The sequence below is a fragment of the Mercurialis annua genome, linkage group LG5 (assembly GCF_937616625.2).
Source record: "Mercurialis annua linkage group LG5, ddMerAnnu1.2, whole genome shotgun sequence".
Lineage (NCBI taxonomy): Eukaryota > Viridiplantae > Streptophyta > Magnoliopsida > Malpighiales > Euphorbiaceae > Mercurialis > Mercurialis annua.
In genome coordinates this window covers 16,033,871-16,056,042 of record NC_065574.1, presented here as the reverse complement: position 1 = coordinate 16,056,042, position 22,172 = coordinate 16,033,871, and the positions used below count along the sequence as shown (strand labels likewise).

The following is a 22,172-nucleotide window of genomic DNA, read 5'->3' as shown; positions in this document are numbered from 1 at the left end:
TTTTAACTGTACCCCAAAATATTAAATTGACCTTTTTCACTTATACAAATTTAAAATAATCTTTTATTTTTTATATTATTAATAATATTAGGGTCTAATTGAAATATAGGCTAAAATGGAGGATTATTTTAAATATATTTTCAAGTAAAAAGAGGTCAATTTAATATTTTAGGGTACAATTGAAACATAAAAGGGCAAATTAGGATAAAATTGGAGAAATTCCTACGTCGGAATATATTTGCAAAAGGGGATAAAAGTGGGTTTTTTTAAGTGATTAGGCCTATCTTATATGGAGAGATTCTACGATTTTGAATTAAATAATTAGTAAAAGTTTAGGTTATAGATTAGGCCTAATTACTCAAAAAAAAACCCCACCTTAACCTTTTTTTCCGTTTATACCCTGACCTTATAAAAAAGTCATTTGTACCCAATTTTGAGTTTTTAGGTTTCATCTCTACCCAATAAAAAAATATAATTGACAATTTAATGAATTAAAAGATGAACAAAATTAAAAATAATTAAATAAAAGGTTATATCATACGTCTAATTAGTATATAAACATAAAATAAAGGATTATTTTAAAATTTTTTTCAAGTGAAAAGAGGCAATTTTAGTTTTTTTGGGTAGAATGAAACCTAAAAACTCAAAATTGGGTACAAGTGATTTTTTTACAAGATCAGGGTATAAACGAAAAAAAAAGTTCAAGGTGAATTTTTTTAAGTAATTAAACCTATAGATTATACAAATTCTTCAACTTAGCATTAAGGGTTGGTATAACTTATTATGTGTTAATAGATTCTGGTCAAGTCGAAATCAACTGTTTTAAGAGTTGTAACTGAAATTTATTCATTATTTTTAGAGATAATGTCATAAAAATTCACCAACTTTATATGATTTCTCAATTTAATCACGTTGTTTAAAACTTCTCATAAACATACACCAACTTTTATTTTTTTCCCAAATTCATACACGGTGCTGACGTGACACTCATTCATTGGTGCAATTTGCTGATGTGTAATTCATTTTTAACCAATAAATAAGTGACACGTCAGCACCGTGTATGAAATTGGGAAAAAAATGGAAGTTGGTGTATGTTCATGAGAAGTTTTAAAGAACGTGATTAAATTGAGAAAAAGTGTAAAATTAGTGAATTTTTATGATATTAACCCTTATTTTTATTCCAAAAAATTTTAATATGATTTATTCGGTTTGATTAATTTAACTTTAACTGAATAGTGCACTTTGCGGAAGGCATCTGATTGTATTGTGCCTTCCTCCCTCAGGTCCTCAGTTCTCTCCATCTTGAACAAATCTGTCTTCGTGTAAATGATTAATTATTAGAAAATACGGTTATCCGATACGAAATATCATGTTCTATATTGATACTTATAGAATCAATTCGGTTGTGTGTTTTTTTCTTCCTTTCAGATATGAAACATATTGCTCCTTAAAATCATTGATTTATGTGATTTAATTTAGGTTAATTGCAAATTAAATCACAAACTTTACTCTAATCTACAATTATAACACGAACTTTAAAACTTGACAATGTCAGTAACCAACTTTCATTTCTTGGCAAATTGATACTCCAACCAATCATGCAACGAAACATGGCGGTACATTACAATGTCCACGTCAATATTTTTTTAAATCGGTGTATTGATTTGCCAAAATTGCAAAGTTCGTTGATGACATTGCCAAATTTGAAAGTTTATATTGTAATTGCAAATTAGGCCAAAGTTGGTGAATTTATTTGCAATTAACCCTTTAATTTACACTAGTCTCGCTTTGCGTGCTACGCACGTGGCTCGTAACGTGACTCGTCAATTCATGTATTATTATTTTAAAACAAAATTAAAAAAAATTAAATTAATATTTTTTGTAGTTTTACACATAACTAACAAAGATTTGGACAATATTAATTACCTTGCTAGTATAGTCAAACCAAAAGATTGATATTCCTATTAATTTGGAAAAGATTAGCTATTTTTTCTATACTTAATTAGTATTCCTCTGTCATGATACAATTTTATTTTAACTAAGACTCTAATTATAATAATTTTTTAGTAATTAATTGAATAACTAATTTGTAAATGACTATAAAACCGTTATTTAATATAAATTAAAAAGGGTTATTCCGTAAATTTGCCTGTCCCCCCCCATCCGTGCTTTTATATATAGTACTAGCGTTTCGCCATGTGCTACGCACGTGAGCGGAATTTACATGACCCGTTATATTTATTAAATATTTACTAAATTAATTAAAATCGTAGCGCGTGAGTGTCTTTATATGAACCGTTATATATATTAAATATAATATTTTAGCTCTTAATAAATTATCATGAATATTATTAAGATAATTTATTTTTATATGATATTAAATATATATTAAATATCATTTTTTTAATTTTTAATTGTAGCATGTGGATGATGTTATATGACCCGTTATATATGTAAATTAATTAAATATAAAATATTATATCTTAATTTTTTTGAATTTATACTTTCATTTTGATATAATTTTTTAGAAATTTGTCCAGTATATTTAATTTTTTCTATAAAAAATAAATTCTTAATTAATTATTCTTGTTGAGCGTATCAGTTTATATTGACTCTAATATTGTAATTTTGTTTAAAATAATATTTTTATAATTAATTATTTTTTCTGATACAAATTAAGCTCTTATACTTCAATTTTTTTTAATTTGTTTATATAATATATATCTCTACATAATTTGTATTAATAGCTAAAAAATAAGAGTCTTAGTCAATTTTATATTCGTTTTAAGCTAACTTTTATATCTTTGAATTAAAATTACTATGTACTTAATTTCTAATTTTTTAAATTGAACTTCACACTTTTAATTATTTATAAACTATTGAAGGTTAATATAGTAAATTGGTTTGTCGTCTTCTTCCCACATATGTGTTATACACGTGGGTGATATTTATCTTTATGTGACCCGTTATTTATGTTTATATTAAATTAATAACACGTGATCATTTATATTTATATGACCAGCAATATTTATTTAATAATAATTGAGTTACTAATTATTTTATGAATTAAAATATTTATAAAAATGAATTTTAAATTTTGTTTATTTTTTAAAAATTTAAAAAATTTATATTATTAATTTCTATTCAAATGTATTGTTATTGTAATCGAAAATTGTAGTAGTACCAATTTAATAATTTAGTATTTCAATTGTGTTTTAACTATAATAATTAAATATAGTTATAAAATAATTTATAATTAGCTCAATTATTTAATTTTAGTAGTTTGCTTGAGATATAATTATAGAGAGTACGAAGCAATAAAATTTAAATATCAATTAGGTCAAACTCAATTTTAAAACCATATAATAATAATCTCCTCTACATTTAGATGAACTTACTAAATGGCTTTGGTTAATGCTTAACATATGCCACTCAAACTAAATTAATTCAACAACATAGGTTAATTGGCCAGTGGAAGAATATTTACCATTTCTACTTCGACCCTATATACTCGATATATAATGATTATTAATTTCATTGATTAGCTATAATTAATATTATATTAAATTAGACATTTTATAATTCATGCTAACTTTGACCCTTTTCCGTGAATTTAGAACTCTTATTAGGATCAAATTCTTATTTTATTTATCTCTGTTTGTTATAATTAGACTTCTATTGGAACTGAATTATTTATTATTTATCTTTATTTTTATATAAACTAGTTACGCATTACGTGCTATGCACGTGGCTCGTAACATAACACGTCAATAAACGTATTAGTAAATTTATTATAATTATATCAATTTTTTATTTATAATTAATATTAAATTAGTTAAGAATTTTTGTAAAAGTAAATATAATATATTCGGTTATTAAATTTGTTCCATACTGAATTTATTTTTCTTTTGATTTTATAATAACCATAATTAAATAATTAATTTAATTTTATTAATAATATCTTTAAAAATAATAATAAGATAGAAATTTAAATAATAATATATTGACCAAATACAATATTTTAATTTTGTAGTTCAATCAAACTTAAAGATAGGTATTCCTACTAATTTGGAGACAATTTAGTTATTTTTTACATATTAAAACTAAATTGGAGATAAGTTAGCTACCTATTCTAATTAGGACTTTAATTACAATAGTGATTAATTAAATAACTAATTAGATAATGACTATAAAACCTTTATTTAATACTAAACTGAAAAGGATTATTCGGTAAATTTGCCTGTCCCCCCCCCATCCGTGCTTTTATATATAGTATAGATAGATATAGATATAGATTATTAAAATTAAACTTATATCTAACTTTGTAATTTTTATAATTCTCGAAGGCTAATATTGAAATTTTGCCTGTCCCTCCCCCCTTCCCACATATAAGATAGTTATAGATAGATAGATATATTCTGTTTCTTTTTGCAAAGACATACAACTTACAATAGCAAGCTTCAAAGTTCCATTGACAAACCTATGAAGTGTGCCCATACTAACATATCGAATTTCAAAATTACTTCAACAATACTATCACAATGCCATGTTTGGTTTACAAGTTATCCCACCAGTTGATCAAACACCAAAATAATCGGAAGCGACGTTAGATTTTATCTAACTCTCTAACAAGCAACAATAATAACAGCTGAATCAAACATACCCTAAGGATGCGATAGCCAGAGTAGAGTAGAAATTCAGGTAGATGAGTCATTGTGGTAGCCGGTACAGAGTACAAACCCAAGAAATTTATTAAAATTTATCGAAGATGATGCCTGAGTAGTAAAATCAATTAAAAATTAGATGCAATATATAGTTGAACACTTGAGATTAAGTGGAAAAAAAATGAACATATTAAGAAGAACCTGAGTGTTTCTTTTGTTCCGCGACGAACTTTGCAACGAATGGTGGGGAGACCAAGCCGCTGGTGTGCTTCGTACCGGTGACAACCTGAGAATCCTGATGATATATTTGGGGATCAGCACACCAACAAGGCTATATGTATAAAATAGTATTTCAGAAAATGAAACATGAAATGAGGCCATACCATAATATACTCCATCAACCTCAAGCACATCAATCTGCAGCAGAACAAATAACATCTATCATATCTCAAAACCAACATACCCCAACAAGTCATCATCCTTCTCATGACATACACATAATATCCAATTTTGTTGTATTGTTATTGTGCAAATGCAATCTCCAAAAAATTAGCCTCAGTTGCAGAAAAGCATCCTACAAGTAAATTTTATTTTTCTTTAGAATTATTGTTATAAAATATCTCCACCTTTCACGTTTTTTTTCCGACTTCAAGCACAATTTATTAAACATCCACCTCACATTTCAACCTTTCTAAACTTTTGATCATATGGCTCAGTGCTTTATGTGTTGTTTTCTGTGAAAATGATATCGTTTTGACCGTTTGGATGGCCAAAACGACATCGTATAAGACACGTAAGCTACAAATGCCATAAAATGCAAGATTCGACTTTTTTATGCTAAAATATAAAAAGTTGGTATGTGTAATGTCACATTTGATAGAATGTGTTCAAACCGGAAAAAGAAATCCAAAAAAAGATAATATTTTATGACAGTAAGCCTTTTCTTTATAGTTTAGTTTTCAAAACTTAGATTCAGGTAATTGGTTATGAAAGTCACTAGACTTTTAGTTTATTTTATTTTGGTCATATAATATTGATTTATTTTATTTTAATGATTAAATTTTAATTTTGTTTTTTAATAATTGGAGAAGAAAAAGTGTTTGTGGGAGGAATTGAATCAACAACCTTAACAGAATGTTACCTAACACTTACACTATTACAACAATTAGTAACTAACTGGTATGACCAAACTTTAATTAAGAACGCTCGTTCCACTGAAATGAAATTAAAATTTAGTGATTAAATAAAACAAATCAAAGTTTTCTCACTAAAATGGGATAACTTAAAAGTTTAATTATATGTATAAAAAGAAAAGGGAAGTATACATACAGGGACTTGAAGGCCAATTTGTTGAATACTATCCATGAGGTATTGAACTTTAATAGGATCATTAGCTCTGGTTCTCATAAGGGGTCTCCTTATCTTATCTAATGCAACCTCCAAAATCAGTGGCCCTGTTTTCTCATTTCCTGATCAAACACACTTAATCTTTATTAAAAAAGTTAGTTAAATGAATGTTGAGACTAAATGAAATTTACCATTGGATGAGGCTGATATAGACAAGTTCCTCAACCTGCTTGCTCCTCCAATTTTCATCACAAAACTTCCCATTTTCTTCAACTATTATTCTCTCTATGTTTTAGAAAATTTATCAACCAAATGATGTAATTACTAGAATAGTCATATTTATGAAGTTATTATAATAACCCTTCTAATATGACATACTTATCCCATAAGTCCTCAAAGTTTTTTTCTCTTTTTTTCCTCTTCAAGTCCTAGAGAGAGATTAATATATTATGCAATAAAAAATGAATTTAAGAAAAAAGAATAGTGAGCCTTAAAATAAACATTATCATCATAATATCTAAATCTATGTGGTCTGCCAGCATTGCTTGAAATGCTTCCTTCTACAAATAAATAGCAATAATACTTATATATTCAATAGATTATTTGACTAACCATAAGATATAGATGAGTTGGTAAGGTGTTTTTTTGGTTAAAGTAAGGTTGCAGGTTCAAATCGTATTCATATATGCAGCCGTTTAAAATTTAGGGTCTTCTTTACTTATTTTTAAAACATTGTTTATGAAATTTTAAAAGTATTTATAGTGATGTGCATAATCATTTAGATAAATTAAATATAAAAGTAAATTGCTTATTAAAATAGAAAGTTTTTGAAAATCTTAAGGAAAGGGAAAAGATAAAAAGGGTTAAAATGAAAATTTGAAAAAGTTGAAGGACTAAAATATGAATGAGAATGATTAAGCAAAATTTACATAAGGTGCAGCGTAGAAAGAAAGAGCAGGTTTGAGTGGGAAATCAAAAATCAATGGCTGCCGCTATCAGTTCGTTCAGTCTTCTCAGGTACATTCGCAATTCTGTATCCTCTGATTGAAGTTTTATTGAATAATTGAGTAATCGGTTGAATTATAAGCAGGAATTTTGCAAATACTAAAACAGCATTCTCCAATGGCAGCAAAATATTTGTTCTTCCGATGAAGTCTCGCAGGTATTCATCACAAATTCCTTGCATCTACTCTCAAATTACTCTAATTTTTTGTTTTGATGCTATATTTGTATTATCTTATCTCATAATTTGGAGTGCACTTATTCTACTATAAGCTGTGAAAATGAGCTTAATTCAAGAAATAATTCCGTTAACCTGTAGCCTCGATATCGAAACATCGTCTTCTTTTCATCAGCCTTCACTGTGTTACGTGTTTCTAAATATGTTTTTGGCTTTAAATTATTACATGTTCTATGATTTTTTTTTAAGTTCCATAAATCAAATTCAAATCTATTGTAGCCATTTTAATCTTTAACTGGAATTTCTGATCTCTTTTGTTTCATGTCTTATTTTAGATCTCTGTTTTGTACGAATGCGGTAAATGATGAAGAGGCGTCTGCCAGAGCAGCTGCAGCTAGTGCTGAAAGTGGAGCCCCGACCATGTATCGTCACTTGTGACATAGTAACGTGATTTGATCTCATGTTTTAAGCTGTTAAAAAATGTTTCATGTGCTAGACTTTTTGGGATTACAAAAAAGTTCAGTGACCCTGCTAGAATGCAACCTCTGTTTTTTTTTTGTTTCTTTGAAATCTATGCTTACAAAATTTGGTTTGTTTGGTTATTCAACAAAAAAACTTCCTGAATACTTTAGCAGATTAAAGGTTAAAAAAAAAGAACTACACTATTTATTATATTCAGGATAGTGATTAAGTATAAACTAATTTATGGAAAGAGTATTTGCTAAAATAGGTGGGCAGGATAAAACTTTTCAATTTTTGTTTTGAAAGCAAAAAAGAGTTGGAATGAGAATGAAAGATCATCAAAAGTTTAATGATGTATATTTTTTGAGGAAAATGTAATGTTAATTATGTTCTTCTTCTACAAGAAATACATTGGAGTTTTTGCAGTTTAGGTTGCCCTTTGGGTGGAGGTTACCTGCGTATTTTTAACAACTCTTCACTTTTGTTTTCTTTTCTCCTTCACTCTGCATTACCAGAATATGTCTAGTTTTAAATTTTGTCAATGATATTTTGTGTGAGATAATTATGCAGTTTTTGGGCAGAGTTGACATTTCCTGTCTGAGCGTTGGTTTTTCTTTCTAGTTTTGACAAGATCATAGCAAAGGAAATTCCTTCATCCATTGTATATGAGGATGAGAAGGTTCTTGCTTTTAGAGATGTCAATCCTCAAGCTCCTGTTCATGTTTTAGTCATTCCAAAGTTCAGGGATGGATTGACGCAGCTGGGGAAGGTAAGCTCGTGTCTGCTATTTAAATACATTCATCTTTTTTTTTTTTCTATCTTCAGAAGGATACTGAGTTTTTGTTCTCAAGTGTCTCATGCAACACTCAAATAAGCTGATGGTTTTTCCTATAAGATGCGCATCATTATAGAACTGTTCTAGTTGTAAGTGATTCTCATTTTAATTTTGGACCTACGCATGGAGAGTAAGAACTATATTAAATGTATAAAAGCCTCAATTTGGAAGAACTTCTATCTCCATAGTGCAAAAGCTTACCTTTTCTTTGGTCAATAAGTTAAAAGCTTAAGACAAGCATTCGTGCTCAAAGATTTGCCAGTGAAATTCTTTAGAAATTGTGGTCTCTCATATGATGCAGGATAGAGTAGAACAACATGCCTGCTAAAGCCTTTAGGATGGGAATAATTATAGCAGAGTACGAGTCTTGGGGGCTTTTTTTTGGAAAAAGAAAGAGTTGAAAGGCTGTGAAACTGAATTTTAGCTGATTAGTGTGAGACAGAATAGAAATTGGTGATTGAATGGAAAGAGAACTTACGTCTTTTTCGCTTTATCAGCTAAAGCCTAAAGAAAGTTGTCTTTGTGAATGGTTCACTAGTGAATTGCTCAGTTGAAAACTTGCATGCTAGAGCTTTTATCATTCTTCATTTTCTGTTTTCATATTTTTTCCGTTTTTTTTTTTCTGTTCAACTGTTACGCATGACAAAAGGCAGTGGTTTTTTATTTTTGATGTAGTTCTTGTTGAATTTATCTAGGGAGTTTCAATGCCATTCTTGTGTGAAAAATACCAAAAGTTTAGTCATTTATTAGGAACTGAAAGTACAGGCACGGTAGCTATTTGGATGTGAAGTTCTGAATTAATTTGACTCTTCTACGCTAAAGATGCCAAGCCCGGTTCAGTTTGAAATCCAGTTTTAGAAGAATTTGGAATTTCTAAATTGTTCGAAAAATCCAATTGTAAAAGATAAAAAAGCGGTGCAAACTCGGTCTAAATGTAGTTGAACATATTTTGGGGCATTTAGAAAAATGATAAGAACATTGATAAAGGAATTATGATGTTGATATATATATGAAGGTATTCAGTACAAGTTTGCCACTATTCATCATGTTGAACATGATATCTATCACCTTTGGAATTGTTCTTTCCTAGTATTATGATTATTCGTTGATTGTACACCCTTTTTATTATAATTTTGAAGCAAGTATCAGCTGTAGGTTTCCTTGTATTCGGTTCTTGGGTTTGTACTGGTTCTTTAGCTTTTGAGATTGGAGATTCATGTATGCTGTCAGGCCGAAGCGAGGCACGGGGAGATACTAGGAGAACTCATGTATGCTGCCAAAATAGTGGCCGAAAAAGAGGGCATCGTGGACGGGTTTCGGGTGGTAATCAACAGTGGAGCTAGTGCTTGTGAGTAGTAGTAATCTGAGTGTGTTTTTAAATGAGCAATGCTGGTGCTGATGCCCTCTCTAAACTCTTTCTGCAGGCCAATCTGTATATCATCTGCACTTGCACGTCTTAGGTGGCCGACAAATGAAATGGCCACCTGGTTAACCAACTCCTTCATATAACCAAATAACAGATGATCATGAGTTCCACTTTTAATCTTAGTTTTATGAAATGTGCTTCTCTTTTTTCATGTGAGATCATAATTCTGCTCTTGCCAATGATATAGCTTGTAATGCAAATTCACATCCTGAATTTAACACATTCCGCAGTTTGCGATAGCTAAAACAAAATATGAATTTCTATTTATTAAATGCCAATTCCCCTGATATGAGAGTATAATCGATCTCATTATCTGATCCCAATGTACCCAAGTTAATAATGAAAACATATGAATGATCCTTGTAGGAAAAATGTGCACATTGATGCAGTCAAGGATAATATATCCAACTGATAATACATTATTTTCATTTGCAAAACTACAAAACTTATCAGAACTTAGTAATTATTATTCTCTAAAACTTACAAATGAATTATAACAACAGCTCGTGACTATGTGCTGTATATCACACAACGGTAAGCATGCACAAAATCTTCCAATGCATATCTCATGTCCGGGGCGAGTGGTTTAAAGTTTAAACCCATAAAGGAGCGGCTCTCCCATCTTTTGAATAAATATGAACTATGCGGTTATTTTCTTACTCTCCAAGACCAAGAAAAAGGTCTTCTCCCACGGATATAATAAGAGACGCGCACAAGACGTTTGGAAGTATCAGCTGCCAAAAATTGACGTCATAGGAAGGTGATTACCGCAATGGGCCAGTCTGATTTGTACATAAACAAGAACAGTCTGGTTGAGTCAAGTCCCTCTTGACAAGCCTTTTGTCGCGATTTATCATTAATCTTATAAGAGGTAACTTCTGTGCAACTTGACGCCATACTTCATTCACAGTTCCATTTGGGTTGTCATATTCAAAATATCGCCTCACCTGAATCACACAATTCAAAACTCAATTATTAATTACTGATATTTTGAACAAATAAGCAGACATCGTACAAATTTCACAAAATATAGTATCTATGACGAACAAAGATCATCATGTGCAAAGTGTTCAATATAGCGAGTACATTGCTACAATGTTAATATGCTCCACTATGAAAACTTTCTGTACACACATCACAAACTATGTATACTACCACATGCCAGATGCTAGTGGTGCCAACTCTGTATGATCGATGAAAGTCAATAACCAATAGAACAGTTGACAAAAGACCACTTAACAAACAAATGAAGACGATGTTACCCTTGAGTATCCTATCGCATAGTTTCTCATTACAAATAATTCACAGATTAAAAGAGAAAAAACAATTTGGTATGTGGTATATGCACCAGTAGAGGGTGCTCATGTGATAGGATTAGTCACTAGAAGAGTAAATAAAGGATAAACTCCCATGGAAGTTTTATCTTCAGTAATGAAAGCAAAATACGTTATGAAGAGAATACGTTTTCAAGCAGGAAAGCTCTGCAGAAATAAATAACCTAAACTTTTCAGAACTACTAAAGGGGGGACAAGGTTAAAGAGAGAAAAAGGGAAGGAAGGAGGTTAGTCAACTACTCCGCCATAACCTAATTAACCGTTAATCATGTGCATTGCAACATTTGAATAAGATATTGTAGACGTCACAAGACTCTACATATTTAACGAGTAAGAAACTGAAAGAAACAAACTTTGAGCAAAATCTCTCAACTGGAGGCCAAAGCATAAGACTTAATTAAGAGGTGTGATTAACTCCAAGAAACCTGACTCCGTAACTAGTCTATGTCCTACAAAATATCTCCGAGAAAAGGATAGAAAAAGCACGCCTCTGCTGTATTTTGGCTGCCACCATATTTCTTATGTCTATTTTATACTACTGATTAATCGAATTATGAATTGCTGTTATTTTATGGCATATTATAGCACATCCAATAAAAAAACAGCAAAAGAGAGCAGGAACTACACGGGTAATTCTATACCTAAATTTTAAAATAACAACGAAGGAAAGACGAAAAGGTTAAGATAAAAATCTTCAAACAGGAATTTTATTTTTGGTTCCAAAGCAATAATCTCTAAAAGCAAGCCCATTGGATATTATATCAACTTGGAAAATATGCAATCACAAATTCACCATAACAAACATGATGACGAAAAGTTCATAAGTTTTCCTGATTTCTTCTAATACTTTCACAAAAAAGCTCATAGCTGTTCTTAAAAACTAGACTGAAACTGATAAGACTTAAGAGAACAATCCACAATAATCAAGAACACTGATTTAGGAAATTTTTGAAATTTAAGAGTCATAAGTACTGTAGGTATGCTAGTGGTGATTACCTTTTTCAGCTCTTTCTGATATTCCAGAATTTGTTTTGAAGTTATGCTTCTAAGTATTGTAACTAAATATCCCGGCTTTAAAGAATCTTCTGTCCCAACAAAGATGGCAACTTTTCTGTAGTCTATGACATCTTCAAAAGGCAACTCAATGCTATCGCTGACTATTACTGGAACACACAAGCTCACAATAGAATCAAAAAGTCTGCAAGCTGATGGAGTATCACCAGCTGGATTTAAACAAAACTGTGATGTATGCATTCCATGTGAAGCTGCGCGTCGATTCTCCCTCGATTGTGTTCCATGTTTTATCACAACATCCTCTTCGGATTCCAGCATTTGGAATAGCAAATCGCGAATTTTGCCTCCCTAAGTTTAAGACCAAACGGCAGTTTAAGTCAAGATCATATCTCTAGGAATATCAGTCATACCTTATCAAGATTAATCAACAAAAAAGGCATTCTAAAATCAAATAAACACAAGACTAATCCCACAATTCAAATAAACATAAGATTAAACTAATTTATAAGCTAGGTAGCACGGAAACGGACACGGAAAGACACAACACTTGGACAAGGACATATGGCGAAACGGTGTTATATTAAGGTTTCCTACGTAAAAAGATGAAGTTTCCTATCCGAAATGTCAAGTGTCCGAAATGTTTCCTAAACAGAACACGTTGATTGAATGAAATGTCCGTGCTACCTAACTTATAAGTACATTAATCACAATGAAAATGTGAAAGAGAAACTCACATCTTTCCGATAGCGATTCCCCATGAAAAACAACAATGTCTTCCTATCATCAACACTAATATCTCCCTTATAAACATTAATTCTATGAGCATAAGGAATAATCACATCCTTCACAAGAGACCCTTGATCACCTCTAACCCGCCCGAAATCCGACAGCAACAAAACCGCATTCTTAACCCGATCCAAAACCCGGTACATCGCATTCGGATCACCCGCAACGATCACATGATCTCTCCCATTACTCCTCTTCCAATACTCCTGCTGCTCCAACCACTCCACTAACTGCTCCTGCATCTCCTCATCACTGTAATGCTGAACCGAGTCAGCCGACCCGGGCGGTCGAATCGGGTTCACAATCAAACTTAAAGAAGCAAAAAAGGGAACAAAAAACAAATCAGCATCATCAGGGTCATCCACTTTTAAAACGGGCGACCCATTTCTTTCGTACTCGGGTCGGATCAAATCAGCATACAAGTGCCACTCACCCATGTGCTGGTGACCTGGGTACTTCAAATTGCCGTCGTCTTTATTCCCACGCGCCACCGCGTGCTGAATAATAATGCCAGTAGTGAATTTCTTGGGCAGATCATACATGAAAACTTTAACTTTCTTGCTGCTGCTGCTGGTGTTGATATTGAGAATATTTTCTGTTTGTTTCTCGGGAGAATCGGAGAGGTAGTAGGCGGTGGGACTGAAGAAGGAATTGAAGAGAGCATAGATGGCGAGGATGGAGCAAATTGAGCAGATTAGAGATTGTTTCAGAAGAGCGGATTTTCGCGCCATTGTTGAGGATTGGGAATTTTGTTTCGGCGGTTTTGGGTTTCGAAATTTGGAGAAGCGGTCGCTCATTGAGTTGGTGGTTTCAGCTGCGACGGCGGTGGTGGCTTCTGTGGAGGTCACCGGTGCTTTTACACTTGCGATTTGATGGGAATAATTATAATCAGAGTTTTTTATCATTTGGATGAAAGGTTGATTAGGTGACCCAACTTATGCAACGATACCAAATGAAGACCAAAATAAGTTTCTTATTTATTAATTGTTGACTTTTTGAAATGAATGTATTGATATGATACATCTATAGAATTTAGACAAATATTCATACTATATGATATTCCCTCTGTTTGTTTTTAGTTGTTCATTTATTTAAAATTACATATATTGAGAAAGTAGATTTTTTATTTTAAATTATAAAAATAAATAATAATATAATCTTATTTTTTTAATAAATACTTTTAAAATTGAGTTATAAAATCATTTATTAAAAAGAGACCAATTTAAAAAACAATAGCTAAAATCAATTTATATCTTGCGCATTCTCTTTAGAATGACTCATGCTCCTGCTTCTTTTTAATTTTTTGCTCCATTTATATATAGCTCCCATTGGACGTTTGGGTTTACTTTCGCTTTGAAATAGCTTGTGACAACTGACACAAAGTCCGCTAGATCTTGAACCTTCATTGTGTGTCTCGGTTAGTACCTAATATCATGTTCCTTTGATTGTACGGACCATTTCACCATCCTTTCGGACAACTCGCATTCGATATTCCCGACTTTTGATTTGATTCCGGAGATTTGTCAATTCCCAGATTCCCCCGAACCGTGCTCACCCCTAGTTGGCATATGAAATTTGAGGAGAGTTGGAAAATATTTTTCAACTCTCCAAAATCTTTCCAAAAAAAAAAAATCAAACAGAGGTTGAAATTTTCCAACTCTTGTTAACCTTTACTAACCCTCCTCAATCCTCAATCCACATAATGTTATTTTTTTTGGCGATGTGGAATTTTTATAGTATTCCATCAATTGATTTTCTACATATAGTTTTAACTATATTCTTTATGGTTACACAGCTTAAAATCAGTGACAAAATCGGAACATATTAAGTTAAAAAAATTAATATTTCAATACTAAAATCATCAATTAAATTAGTGAAGTTACTATCTAATTTTTTAAAATATTTATTGTATTAAATTTTAATTATTTAACACAAAATAAAACACAATTTCTTAATCTTTTGACGTATGTTCTCTTTTGTGAGTTTACATATATCTCTCTCTCTCATGCACACCTGTTATTCGTTGATTATTTGCATCTTCCATTCTGGTGCAATTTGCCTTAGAATTTGTAAATAAATTTTCCAGAAATTAATGAATGCATGAAGGGGTAGAATTGCAGGTGTGGTTCCTGTAAAATGCTGATGAAAGGTACAATTTATTATTGCATACTTTTATGCCTTTTTCATCCTTAATAGTTCTTTTTCAGATCCACATTTCAATATTGATTTCAATTGTATCAACTCAACAATTTTATATTTTATTTAGATCTTTTATAGAAGAATTGCTAATTGTAACGTGAATAATAAAATTATCTACTATAACACACAATATAATAAGAATTTCTGCATTTATATTCCAGCGTCAACATCAGCATACATCTATCAAAAAATTGCTTGGTAAAATGAATTATAAAAAAAAAACTGATAGTTGATGAAGTTGAAAATTTGTATTAAAATTATAAAACATGCTAACGTTCATGATTTATTTTGCAATTAACGCTTCATTTTTATATGAATATCTTCAACTGATACGAGGACAGGAGATACAAATACTCAAACTCGAGATCTTATAACTCGAAATGGCATCAAGAAAGTCAGTTTCATTTCATCTGAGGAAGAATCCATCCATAAAGTCGTGCTTTCCGGAAACAAAATCCGGGGAGGGCTCAGAAATCAACAGGTTTCCACATCATTCGAAGGCACATTCATATGATGTTAGTGACAAATTCAATTCTGTGAAAGATATTTTGTCAGATAACTCCAATCCTTTTTCTGCAATAAATGTAGAACCTTCATCTTCTTCTCCACTTGTATTATACAACAATGTTTTGTTCAGCAGTTTACCTGCTAACTTAAATAACCATTCCCGTATCCCGCTTTCCGATATCCGAAACCTCAATCTTCGTCGAAAACTCTCTGTTCTACCTCGACCCAAACAAAAGATTGATCCAAATGCTAAAGCAGATCAACTACCACCTGTTTTTCTCACTCCCAGCCAACTGCAACCTGAAGAATTGCCAGGTAAATAGTCATTCCAAGAAAGTAGAGATGAAAACATTAGGCAAAAGGTATAAAAAAAATCTTCAAGTTATTCAGAAAGAGCGTATAGGTCTTTTAAGTTTTTTCTTGACCACTTGAGCCTTCAATGTTTCTAAATGGTGCAAATAAACTCCGTGCTTGAAAAAAACCACTTAAATAACTAAAAACATGAGGGGCTAAGAGTCCAAAAATTAAATTAAAAGAGTTTAATTGCTCTTTCCGAAAAATTTAAAGGTTTTTCTTTGAAACGGTTAAAAGTGTTGAGGGCTCAAGTCAAGTGGTCAAGAATAAAAGAGCTTAAGTGCTCTTTCTGAATAACTTGAAGGGTTTTTCGTATTGTTTACCAAAAAATTATAATGAACATTGCAGAGATAATGATTTTAGTCATGGCAGGAGAGGCAAAGCACAGGCATGTACCTTTATATATAGCTGCATTAAAAGGTGACTGGAAAACGGCTAAAAATTTCCTGCGATGGTATCCACATGCTGTTCGTGCAACTATTACAAGGGGATCGGAAACTGTTCTTCACATTGCAGCGGGGGCGAGGCATACACAGTTTGTCAAGAAACTAGTGAAGAAGATGACACCGGAAGACTTGGCCCTGCAGAACAAAGTTGGGAACACTGCCCTGTGTTTTGCTGCTGTTTCGGGAATCACGGAAATAGCAAAGGTGTTGGTTAACAAGAACAGACATTTGCCATCAATTAGAGGTAGCCAAGGAGCTTCACCTCTCTATATGGCTGCACTTTTGGGAAGAAGGGATATGGTTTGGTATCTCTATTCCGTAACAGACGATAGACATCTTTCTGGAGAGGATCGCATTGGCCTTCTTGTTGCTGCTATCACCTCCAATTTATTTGGTACATTCTTTTTCTCTCTTTTCTCTAGTTGCTTCTGTTTGGCATCACGATTTTAAACTGCATTTCAACAATAACAAAAACGCTATAAGAAACATGTTCAATGATATCGATTGTGAGGTTATGCTACTGCTAAAGATGGGGTACAAATGAATCATTATATTAAATATCGGTAATTTGATAAGCAGAGTTAGCACTGGAATTACTACGAAACCATCCTGAACTAGCAATGGCTCGAGATGGGAATGGAGAGACAGCTCTACATGTATTGTCCAGAAAACCAACTGCATTCTACAGTGGAACTAAACTGGGACTACTGCAGAGATGCATATATTCATGTTAGTTGCTCACTTGAATATCTATCTCTAAATGACACTCATTTGGACTACGGTTATTTGCATATAAAATCTCAACTTTTTTCTTTTGTACCGATTTAAGCACAACTATGTCCGACCTTTCATTTTTGGCATTTTCTAGCACAAATGCACTTTTCACAAAATGATGTTTTTTTGGCCGTTCTCTTGACTAAAACGACACCAGATGATGACGTTAGGCTGTAAAATATCAAAAAGTGAAAAATTATGCTATTTATGCAAAAAAATGAAAGGTTGGGCTCTTTCGCTGCATAAAATTATACATGTCTATTAATTTCCAGATGCTTTGATGTTTAATGAATAATCGTCTGCTTCTTGAAGGTCTCCAAGTGCATCTACCATATGAATCTTCTCTTATGATGAATGATGATCACTTTGTCCATTGGACCGTTAAAGGTTTAGCTATTTGTCTCATACTGCTAAGTTGTTTGATTTGGATGTTAAAATTGCTGTTAGCATTGATCCTATCAGATAACATTGCAAACAGCAAATTAACTGATAATTCTTCAACTAAATTTGTTCACCATAAAGTCTCGATATCAATCGTTCACTTTCAAACTAATTGTTATTTTCAAACTCTTTCTTGCAGCTTTATCTACAACAAAAGTTATTCTGTGGAAATCCCTTGCTTCCCTATGTAAGTCTCAGCTATGACATTTTCCTGGCAAAGTTATCGACACCTTACAGTGACTATACATGTCCGTCTGCCTTTTGCAGTTCCCGACGTTATCCAGGTCTATAACATCAAGTTGAGGCATGTTCAAGCCCTTCAGCTAGTAAGGCAACTTTGGCAACAGACATTGAGTCTAGATGAGGCGTGTTTTAAGGAATTAATTAGAACGCCAAGAAGATTACTCTTCACAGCTGCAGAATGCGGGATTGTAGAGTTCATAAGTATACTTATCCGGGCACATCCCGATCTTATATGGAAGGTTGATGAGCAATCCAGAAGCATTTTTCATACAGCAGTTGTACATAGACAGGAAAAAGTTTTTAAACTCATACACGAGCTAGGAGCACTTAAAGATTTTATAGCTATTTATAAAGACGAGAGGAACAATAACATGTTGCACCTGGCTGGAAATTTACCTCATCCAAGTCGGCTCAACACTGACTCTGGTTCAGCTTTGCAATTGCGACGAGAACTGATATGGTTCAAGGTCTGATATGCTTTTCCTAGAGTTGATTCAGTTAGGGGTGAGCAAAACAACCGGCGGACCGAATTAATCGAACGAACCGATGACTTCCAGTCGTTCGGTTATATAGGTTTGGTCTGTTCGGTTTTGATATAAAAAATTCTTTTTCAGTTATCGGTTTGGTTGGAAGTTTATCCCTAGATTCAGTTATGTTGGCCTCTTATTCCTAACATTTCGGTGCTTTATGAACATTTCCTGCAGGAAGTGGAGAAGATTGTCCAGCCCCTGTATACAGAGATGAAAAACAGTGAGGGGATAACACCAGGGGATCTATTTTCAATGGAACACAAACAATTGAAACGGGACGGAGAGAAATGGCTGAAGGAAACTGCTTCTTCATGCATGCTTGTTGCGACACTGATTACCACTGTGATGTTTTCTGCTGCCTTTACCATACCGGGAGGAATCAACGAGAAAACAGGCAAGCCAATTTTGCTTCACACAAGATCGTTCATGGTTTTCGTCATATCAGATGCGCTTGCAATGTTCTCCTCATCTACATCAATTCTGATATTTCTTTCCATTTTGACTTCACGTTACGCCGAAGAAGATTTCCTTCAATCTCTACCGAACAAACTAATCATGGGACTCGCAACACTTTTCATCTCTCTAACGAGTATGATGGTAGCTTTTAGTGTCACACTTTTTCTGGTTCTTCGTCATCAACTGGAATGGGCTTCTATTCCGATCATCATAGTTGCTTGCATCCCTGTCTTATTGTTTGCTTCCCTGCAGTTTCCTCTAGTTGTTGACATCATAAGCCACACATACACTACCTTTCTTTCAAAAAATCATCTGCTGAGCTAACTAACTAACCAAGCACCACCAAATATCATGCCGAATTCAAACATCCAGCTGAATAACAATCAAGACTAGATTGGATGAAGAACCGGGTCAGAATAGCAACCGATTTTGTAAAAAAAAACTGTATATGGTTCATATATAGCTTAGCAGATAACATATACAGCAATTTTGGAGATCTCCGAATACCGGTATTTGGAGTTTCACTCATAAGAAATTCTTTTTTTATTTGAACCTTTCTATGCCAAAGCTATTACAGTAAATTAACACTACAATGTGTTTCTTTTGATTTTATTAATGGAAAAAGCAGAACTAGAGTTGATTATTCTACAACCTTACGAGAGATATATCAACCTCATCAAATAGAAAAGCTTCACCTCAAGCTACGCGTTCATGACCCGAAGTATCAGAATATATCGAATATATAAACTCAAGCTAAGCATCAATATGCATATCTACAAATAGGTGAATCGTATATACGTACTAAACTTATTCTTTTCCATTTGTCTCGCTTTCTTTAACTTCTTCTTCACCATCGATTGCCCGAGTGATGGCTTGTTCAGACACAAGCTGACCGACTTTAACATATTTTTCCATGAACTTGTACTCCCAATCCTGTAACACTTCAAGCTCAGATTCACTCAGACCCTCCAGATTTCCTGTCAGGTCTTTAGGGTCAAAAGACAGAAGAGCTAAAGCTCTGCTCGCATCCCTTCCCGCAAACTTCGCATACGGACCACCAGGGCCATAAAACATTCTGCACATACACACACATTATGAAACTTCAAAACAAGAATACATTAAATCAACTTTTTTCTTTTCGTCTTCCGAATTTAATAACTCTAGTTCCGACGTAAAATTCAACATCGTAACCCGTCGATCGAGGCCACACGCTCTCTAGGCCCGGTTATTGACATTTCAAACATAAACATAAACATAAACATATAACAGGAAAAGAGACAAGAAGTAACCTGGAAGCAGAGACATCATAGATCTGAGCTTTAATAGCCATAAGAAGTGGCTTATTAGGATCAGAACCATCATAAGCTCTTAATTGTTGCTCTGTCACATTATTTCCTAGCTGAACTGGTTCTGAGATTTTGGGTGGTGTGTTTACTGGTGGATTTTTGGTTAATTGTTGTGGTTCTGGTTCTGGTTCTGGGTCAACAAACATGCTGCATACAATTTTGTAAACAGCCACCATTAAAGCTGCTATGGTGAAGAAAGCTGGTGGTGATAGGCCTGTGTATAACTCTATGCTATCCATCATTGCTGTGTTAGTGTAATTTGCCATTGTCTTTTCCTCCTTTTTCTAATATTCAAGACTTTTTAAGCTAAGCCTCTCACCTAATACTGCTTGTCTTTGTCCTCCAACTTTCAACAATTTTCATTCGCAGTTTACTATTTTTTTGTCTTACGATTTTTAATTTTTACAACTTTATTTAGACTCAAGTATCAAGGGTTAATGACCATTAAATTTGATTTTTGTTAATTATTTCCGAAATTATCACCCAAAAACAGAAAATTCCGATTTTATGCATTACAGACCGCGGAACTGTTCCGCGGTTTAGACCGCGTAACAGTTACGCGGTTTGCTTTTCCAACGTGGCAAACCGTGTAACAGTTACGCGGTTTACTTTTGTGCAGTCAGGGAATTTAATTCCCTGGCTGCACTGATTGGGAGAAAATTCTCCCAATCATTTTGATTTATTTTAAATGATTGGGAGGTTTTCTCCCAATCATTTAAAAAAAATTAAATAAATAAAATATTTATTTAAAAATAAAAAAATCTTTTATTAAAAAAAATTTACGTTTTAATTGTTGAATTTTTTAAATTTAAAACGTTTGAGTTAGTTAATTTTTAGAACATTTTACAAAAATAAATTTATAAAATACTACAAAATAATTATATTAAGAAATATTCAAATATAATTTATACTTCATAACAATAACATATTTAATAAACTAAAAATTACAAATTAAAAAAGATTACTACATCAGATAATAATGTACAAAGTACAAAAAAGAAATCACCTAGGAGTCCTATCGTCATATCTGCTACTGACCGGGAGGTTCGAGCGCAAGTTGTTTCTGTTACGGTTCGTCCGACGGCCTGTACTGATGGTGAGGTAACGTCGACCTGGGCGACCATCACCATCTCCCTCTCCTGCATCGGCGTCCTCGTCGTCGTCTCCGTCGTCACCCTGCTGGTCCTCGGGAATGGCCGTACTCGTCGTAGCTGGTGGCGGGGTAACAAATTCTTCTTGTTGGCGGAACATCATCGCCTCCATGCTGTCTAGACCTAACCAACTGCCACCATATGACAGAAAGTCTGTAGTCTCAGGTGTCTCTGGAAGTCCCTGTGAAGCTGGAAAGTCCTGTGTACCCTGTGTAGGCTGATCCCACTGCACCTGAAAAGGAGGCACCGTAGGTGGTACATAAACAGGCGGCGGTGGAACAAAAGGCGAAGAAGGTCCTGGTGGCACTAGATATGAACATGACCCCTGAAAATAGTGATGTGCCGAATCCCCGTAAAACTGGCCAGATAAAGAAGGAGGACCCGATGAAAAGGGTGGCGGTGCAGAGCTGGACCCCGCGTAATAGTAATGCCCTCTGAAAGGATGAAAAACCACTGGGGGAGGCATAGGATCGGTCGGACGCTGAGGTGGTGCAGGGGGTGACGCCGCTCTCGCCGTCGATGTCGCAGTGTAGTCGGATCTATCGGCGCGTCAGGTATGACTGGTAGTCGATGCGGCGGTATAGAAGGCTCGATAGGGGGCGATGTAACATCACCGCGGTCCTCTCTAGTGCCTCTTTGTGTGCTGGCTGCGAACCGCCGAAGCTCAGTGTCAACAA

General features: G+C 33.4%; 5 protein-coding genes across 11 annotated transcripts; 2 read left to right on the top strand and 3 right to left on the bottom strand.

The window, feature by feature from the left end:
* Positions 1-4,488: 4,488 nt before the first annotated feature.
* On the bottom strand, positions 4,489-6,394 carry LOC126680947 (sulfiredoxin, chloroplastic/mitochondrial). 3 transcript variants are annotated; one of them, XM_050376257.2, is made up of 5 exons: positions 6,203-6,355; positions 5,994-6,118; positions 5,048-5,081; positions 4,866-4,959; positions 4,489-4,775 (listed from the first exon to the last, which is right to left on the bottom strand). In XM_050376257.2, exons 1-5 carry the CDS (start codon positions 6,273-6,275, stop codon positions 4,760-4,762), a joined length of 342 nt encoding a protein of 113 aa, XP_050232214.1. In that variant the 5' UTR covers positions 6,276-6,355; the 3' UTR covers positions 4,489-4,759. The 3 variants fall into 3 exon arrangements, with proteins under 3 accessions (XP_050232214.1, XP_050232213.1, XP_050232215.1); XM_050376256.2 differs by having other exon boundaries at positions 5,994-6,133; positions 6,203-6,349; XM_050376258.2 differs by lacking the exons at positions 4,489-4,775; positions 4,866-4,959; positions 5,048-5,081 and adding an exon at positions 5,088-5,238 and having other exon boundaries at positions 5,994-6,133; positions 6,203-6,394.
* A 527-nt stretch (positions 6,395-6,921) lies between these two features.
* Positions 6,922-10,186, top strand: LOC126680945 (14 kDa zinc-binding protein). Of its 3 annotated transcripts, XM_050376253.2 has the most exons (6): positions 6,923-7,028; positions 7,102-7,173; positions 7,527-7,613; positions 8,275-8,422; positions 9,719-9,836; positions 9,913-10,186. In XM_050376253.2, the coding sequence occupies exons 1-6, from the start codon at positions 6,994-6,996 to the stop codon at positions 9,978-9,980; spliced, it is 528 nt and encodes a 175-aa protein (XP_050232210.1). In that variant the 5' UTR covers positions 6,923-6,993; the 3' UTR covers positions 9,981-10,186. The 3 variants fall into 3 exon arrangements, with proteins under 3 accessions (XP_050232211.1, XP_050232212.1, XP_050232210.1); XM_050376254.2 differs by lacking the exons at positions 9,719-9,836; positions 9,913-10,186 and adding an exon at positions 9,184-9,516 and having other exon boundaries at positions 6,922-7,028; XM_050376255.2 differs by lacking the exons at positions 9,719-9,836; positions 9,913-10,186 and adding an exon at positions 8,790-9,068 and having other exon boundaries at positions 6,922-7,028.
* A 61-nt stretch (positions 10,187-10,247) lies between these two features.
* On the bottom strand, positions 10,248-13,969 carry LOC126680944 (probable arabinosyltransferase ARAD1). The gene is made up of 3 exons (XM_050376252.2): positions 12,997-13,969; positions 12,245-12,610; positions 10,248-10,861 (listed from the first exon to the last, which is right to left on the bottom strand). Exons 1-3 carry the CDS (start codon positions 13,951-13,953, stop codon positions 10,679-10,681), a joined length of 1,506 nt encoding a protein of 501 aa, XP_050232209.1. The 5' UTR covers positions 13,954-13,969; the 3' UTR covers positions 10,248-10,678.
* Positions 13,970-15,020: 1,051 nt separating this feature from the next.
* On the top strand, positions 15,021-19,550 carry LOC126681251 (uncharacterized). 3 transcript variants are annotated; one of them, XM_050376747.2, is made up of 8 exons: positions 15,021-15,197; positions 15,589-16,069; positions 16,481-16,948; positions 17,134-17,283; positions 17,641-17,715; positions 17,909-17,956; positions 18,037-18,479; positions 18,717-19,550. In XM_050376747.2, the coding sequence occupies exons 2-8, from the start codon at positions 15,628-15,630 to the stop codon at positions 19,320-19,322; spliced, it is 2,232 nt and encodes a 743-aa protein (XP_050232704.1). In that variant the 5' UTR covers positions 15,021-15,197; positions 15,589-15,627; the 3' UTR covers positions 19,323-19,550. The 3 variants fall into 3 exon arrangements, with proteins under 3 accessions (XP_050232704.1, XP_050232702.1, XP_050232703.1); XM_050376745.2 differs by having other exon boundaries at positions 16,472-16,948; XM_050376746.1 differs by lacking the exon at positions 15,021-15,197 and having other exon boundaries at positions 15,481-16,069; positions 16,472-16,948.
* LOC126681253 (membrane steroid-binding protein 2-like) lies at positions 19,527-20,656 on the bottom strand. Its single transcript, XM_050376748.2, has 2 exons — positions 20,288-20,656; positions 19,527-20,073 (listed from the first exon to the last, which is right to left on the bottom strand). Exons 1-2 carry the CDS (start codon positions 20,608-20,610, stop codon positions 19,806-19,808), a joined length of 591 nt encoding a protein of 196 aa, XP_050232705.1. The 5' UTR covers positions 20,611-20,656; the 3' UTR covers positions 19,527-19,805.
* Between the last annotated feature and the right edge of the window lie 1,516 nt (positions 20,657-22,172).

Coding starts and splice junctions, on each gene's coding strand:
- LOC126680947 (XM_050376256.2), bottom strand. CDS start 6,275: ATGGGAAGTTTTGTGATGAAAATTGGAGGAGCAAGCAGGTTGAGGAAC. Junction 6,134..6,202: donor TATATCAGCCTCATCCAATG/GTAAATTTCATT, acceptor GTGTTTGATCAG/GAAATGAGAAAACAGGGCCA. Junction 5,082..5,993: donor AAATTGGCCTTCAAGTCCCT/GTATGTATACTT, acceptor GTTCTGCTGCAG/ATTGATGTGCTTGAGGTTGA.
- LOC126680945 (XM_050376253.2), top strand. CDS start 6,994: ATGGCTGCCGCTATCAGTTCGTTCAGTCTTCTCAG. Junction 7,174..7,526: donor CTTCCGATGAAGTCTCGCAG/GTATTCATCACA, acceptor GTCTTATTTTAG/ATCTCTGTTTTGTACGAATG. Junction 9,837..9,912: donor CAACAGTGGAGCTAGTGCTT/GTGAGTAGTAGT, acceptor CTCTTTCTGCAG/GCCAATCTGTATATCATCTG.
- LOC126680944 (XM_050376252.2), bottom strand. CDS start 13,953: ATGATAAAAAACTCTGATTATAATTATTCCCATCAAATCGCAAGTGTA. Junction 12,611..12,996: donor GGAATCGCTATCGGAAAGAT/GTGAGTTTCTCT, acceptor TCTTAAACTTAG/GGAGGCAAAATTCGCGATTT. Junction 10,862..12,244: donor ATCAGAAAGAGCTGAAAAAG/GTAATCACCACT, acceptor TGTGTGATTCAG/GTGAGGCGATATTTTGAATA.
- LOC126681251 (XM_050376745.2), top strand. CDS start 15,628: ATGGCATCAAGAAAGTCAGTTTCATTTCATCTGAGGAAGAATCCATCC. Junction 16,949..17,133: donor TATCACCTCCAATTTATTTG/GTACATTCTTTT, acceptor TTTGATAAGCAG/AGTTAGCACTGGAATTACTA. Junction 17,957..18,036: donor GAAATCCCTTGCTTCCCTAT/GTAAGTCTCAGC, acceptor TGCCTTTTGCAG/TTCCCGACGTTATCCAGGTC.
- LOC126681253 (XM_050376748.2), bottom strand. CDS start 20,610: ATGGCAAATTACACTAACACAGCAATGATGGATAGCATAGAGTTATAC. Junction 20,074..20,287: donor TATGATGTCTCTGCTTCCAG/GTTACTTCTTGT, acceptor GTGTATGTGCAG/AATGTTTTATGGCCCTGGTG.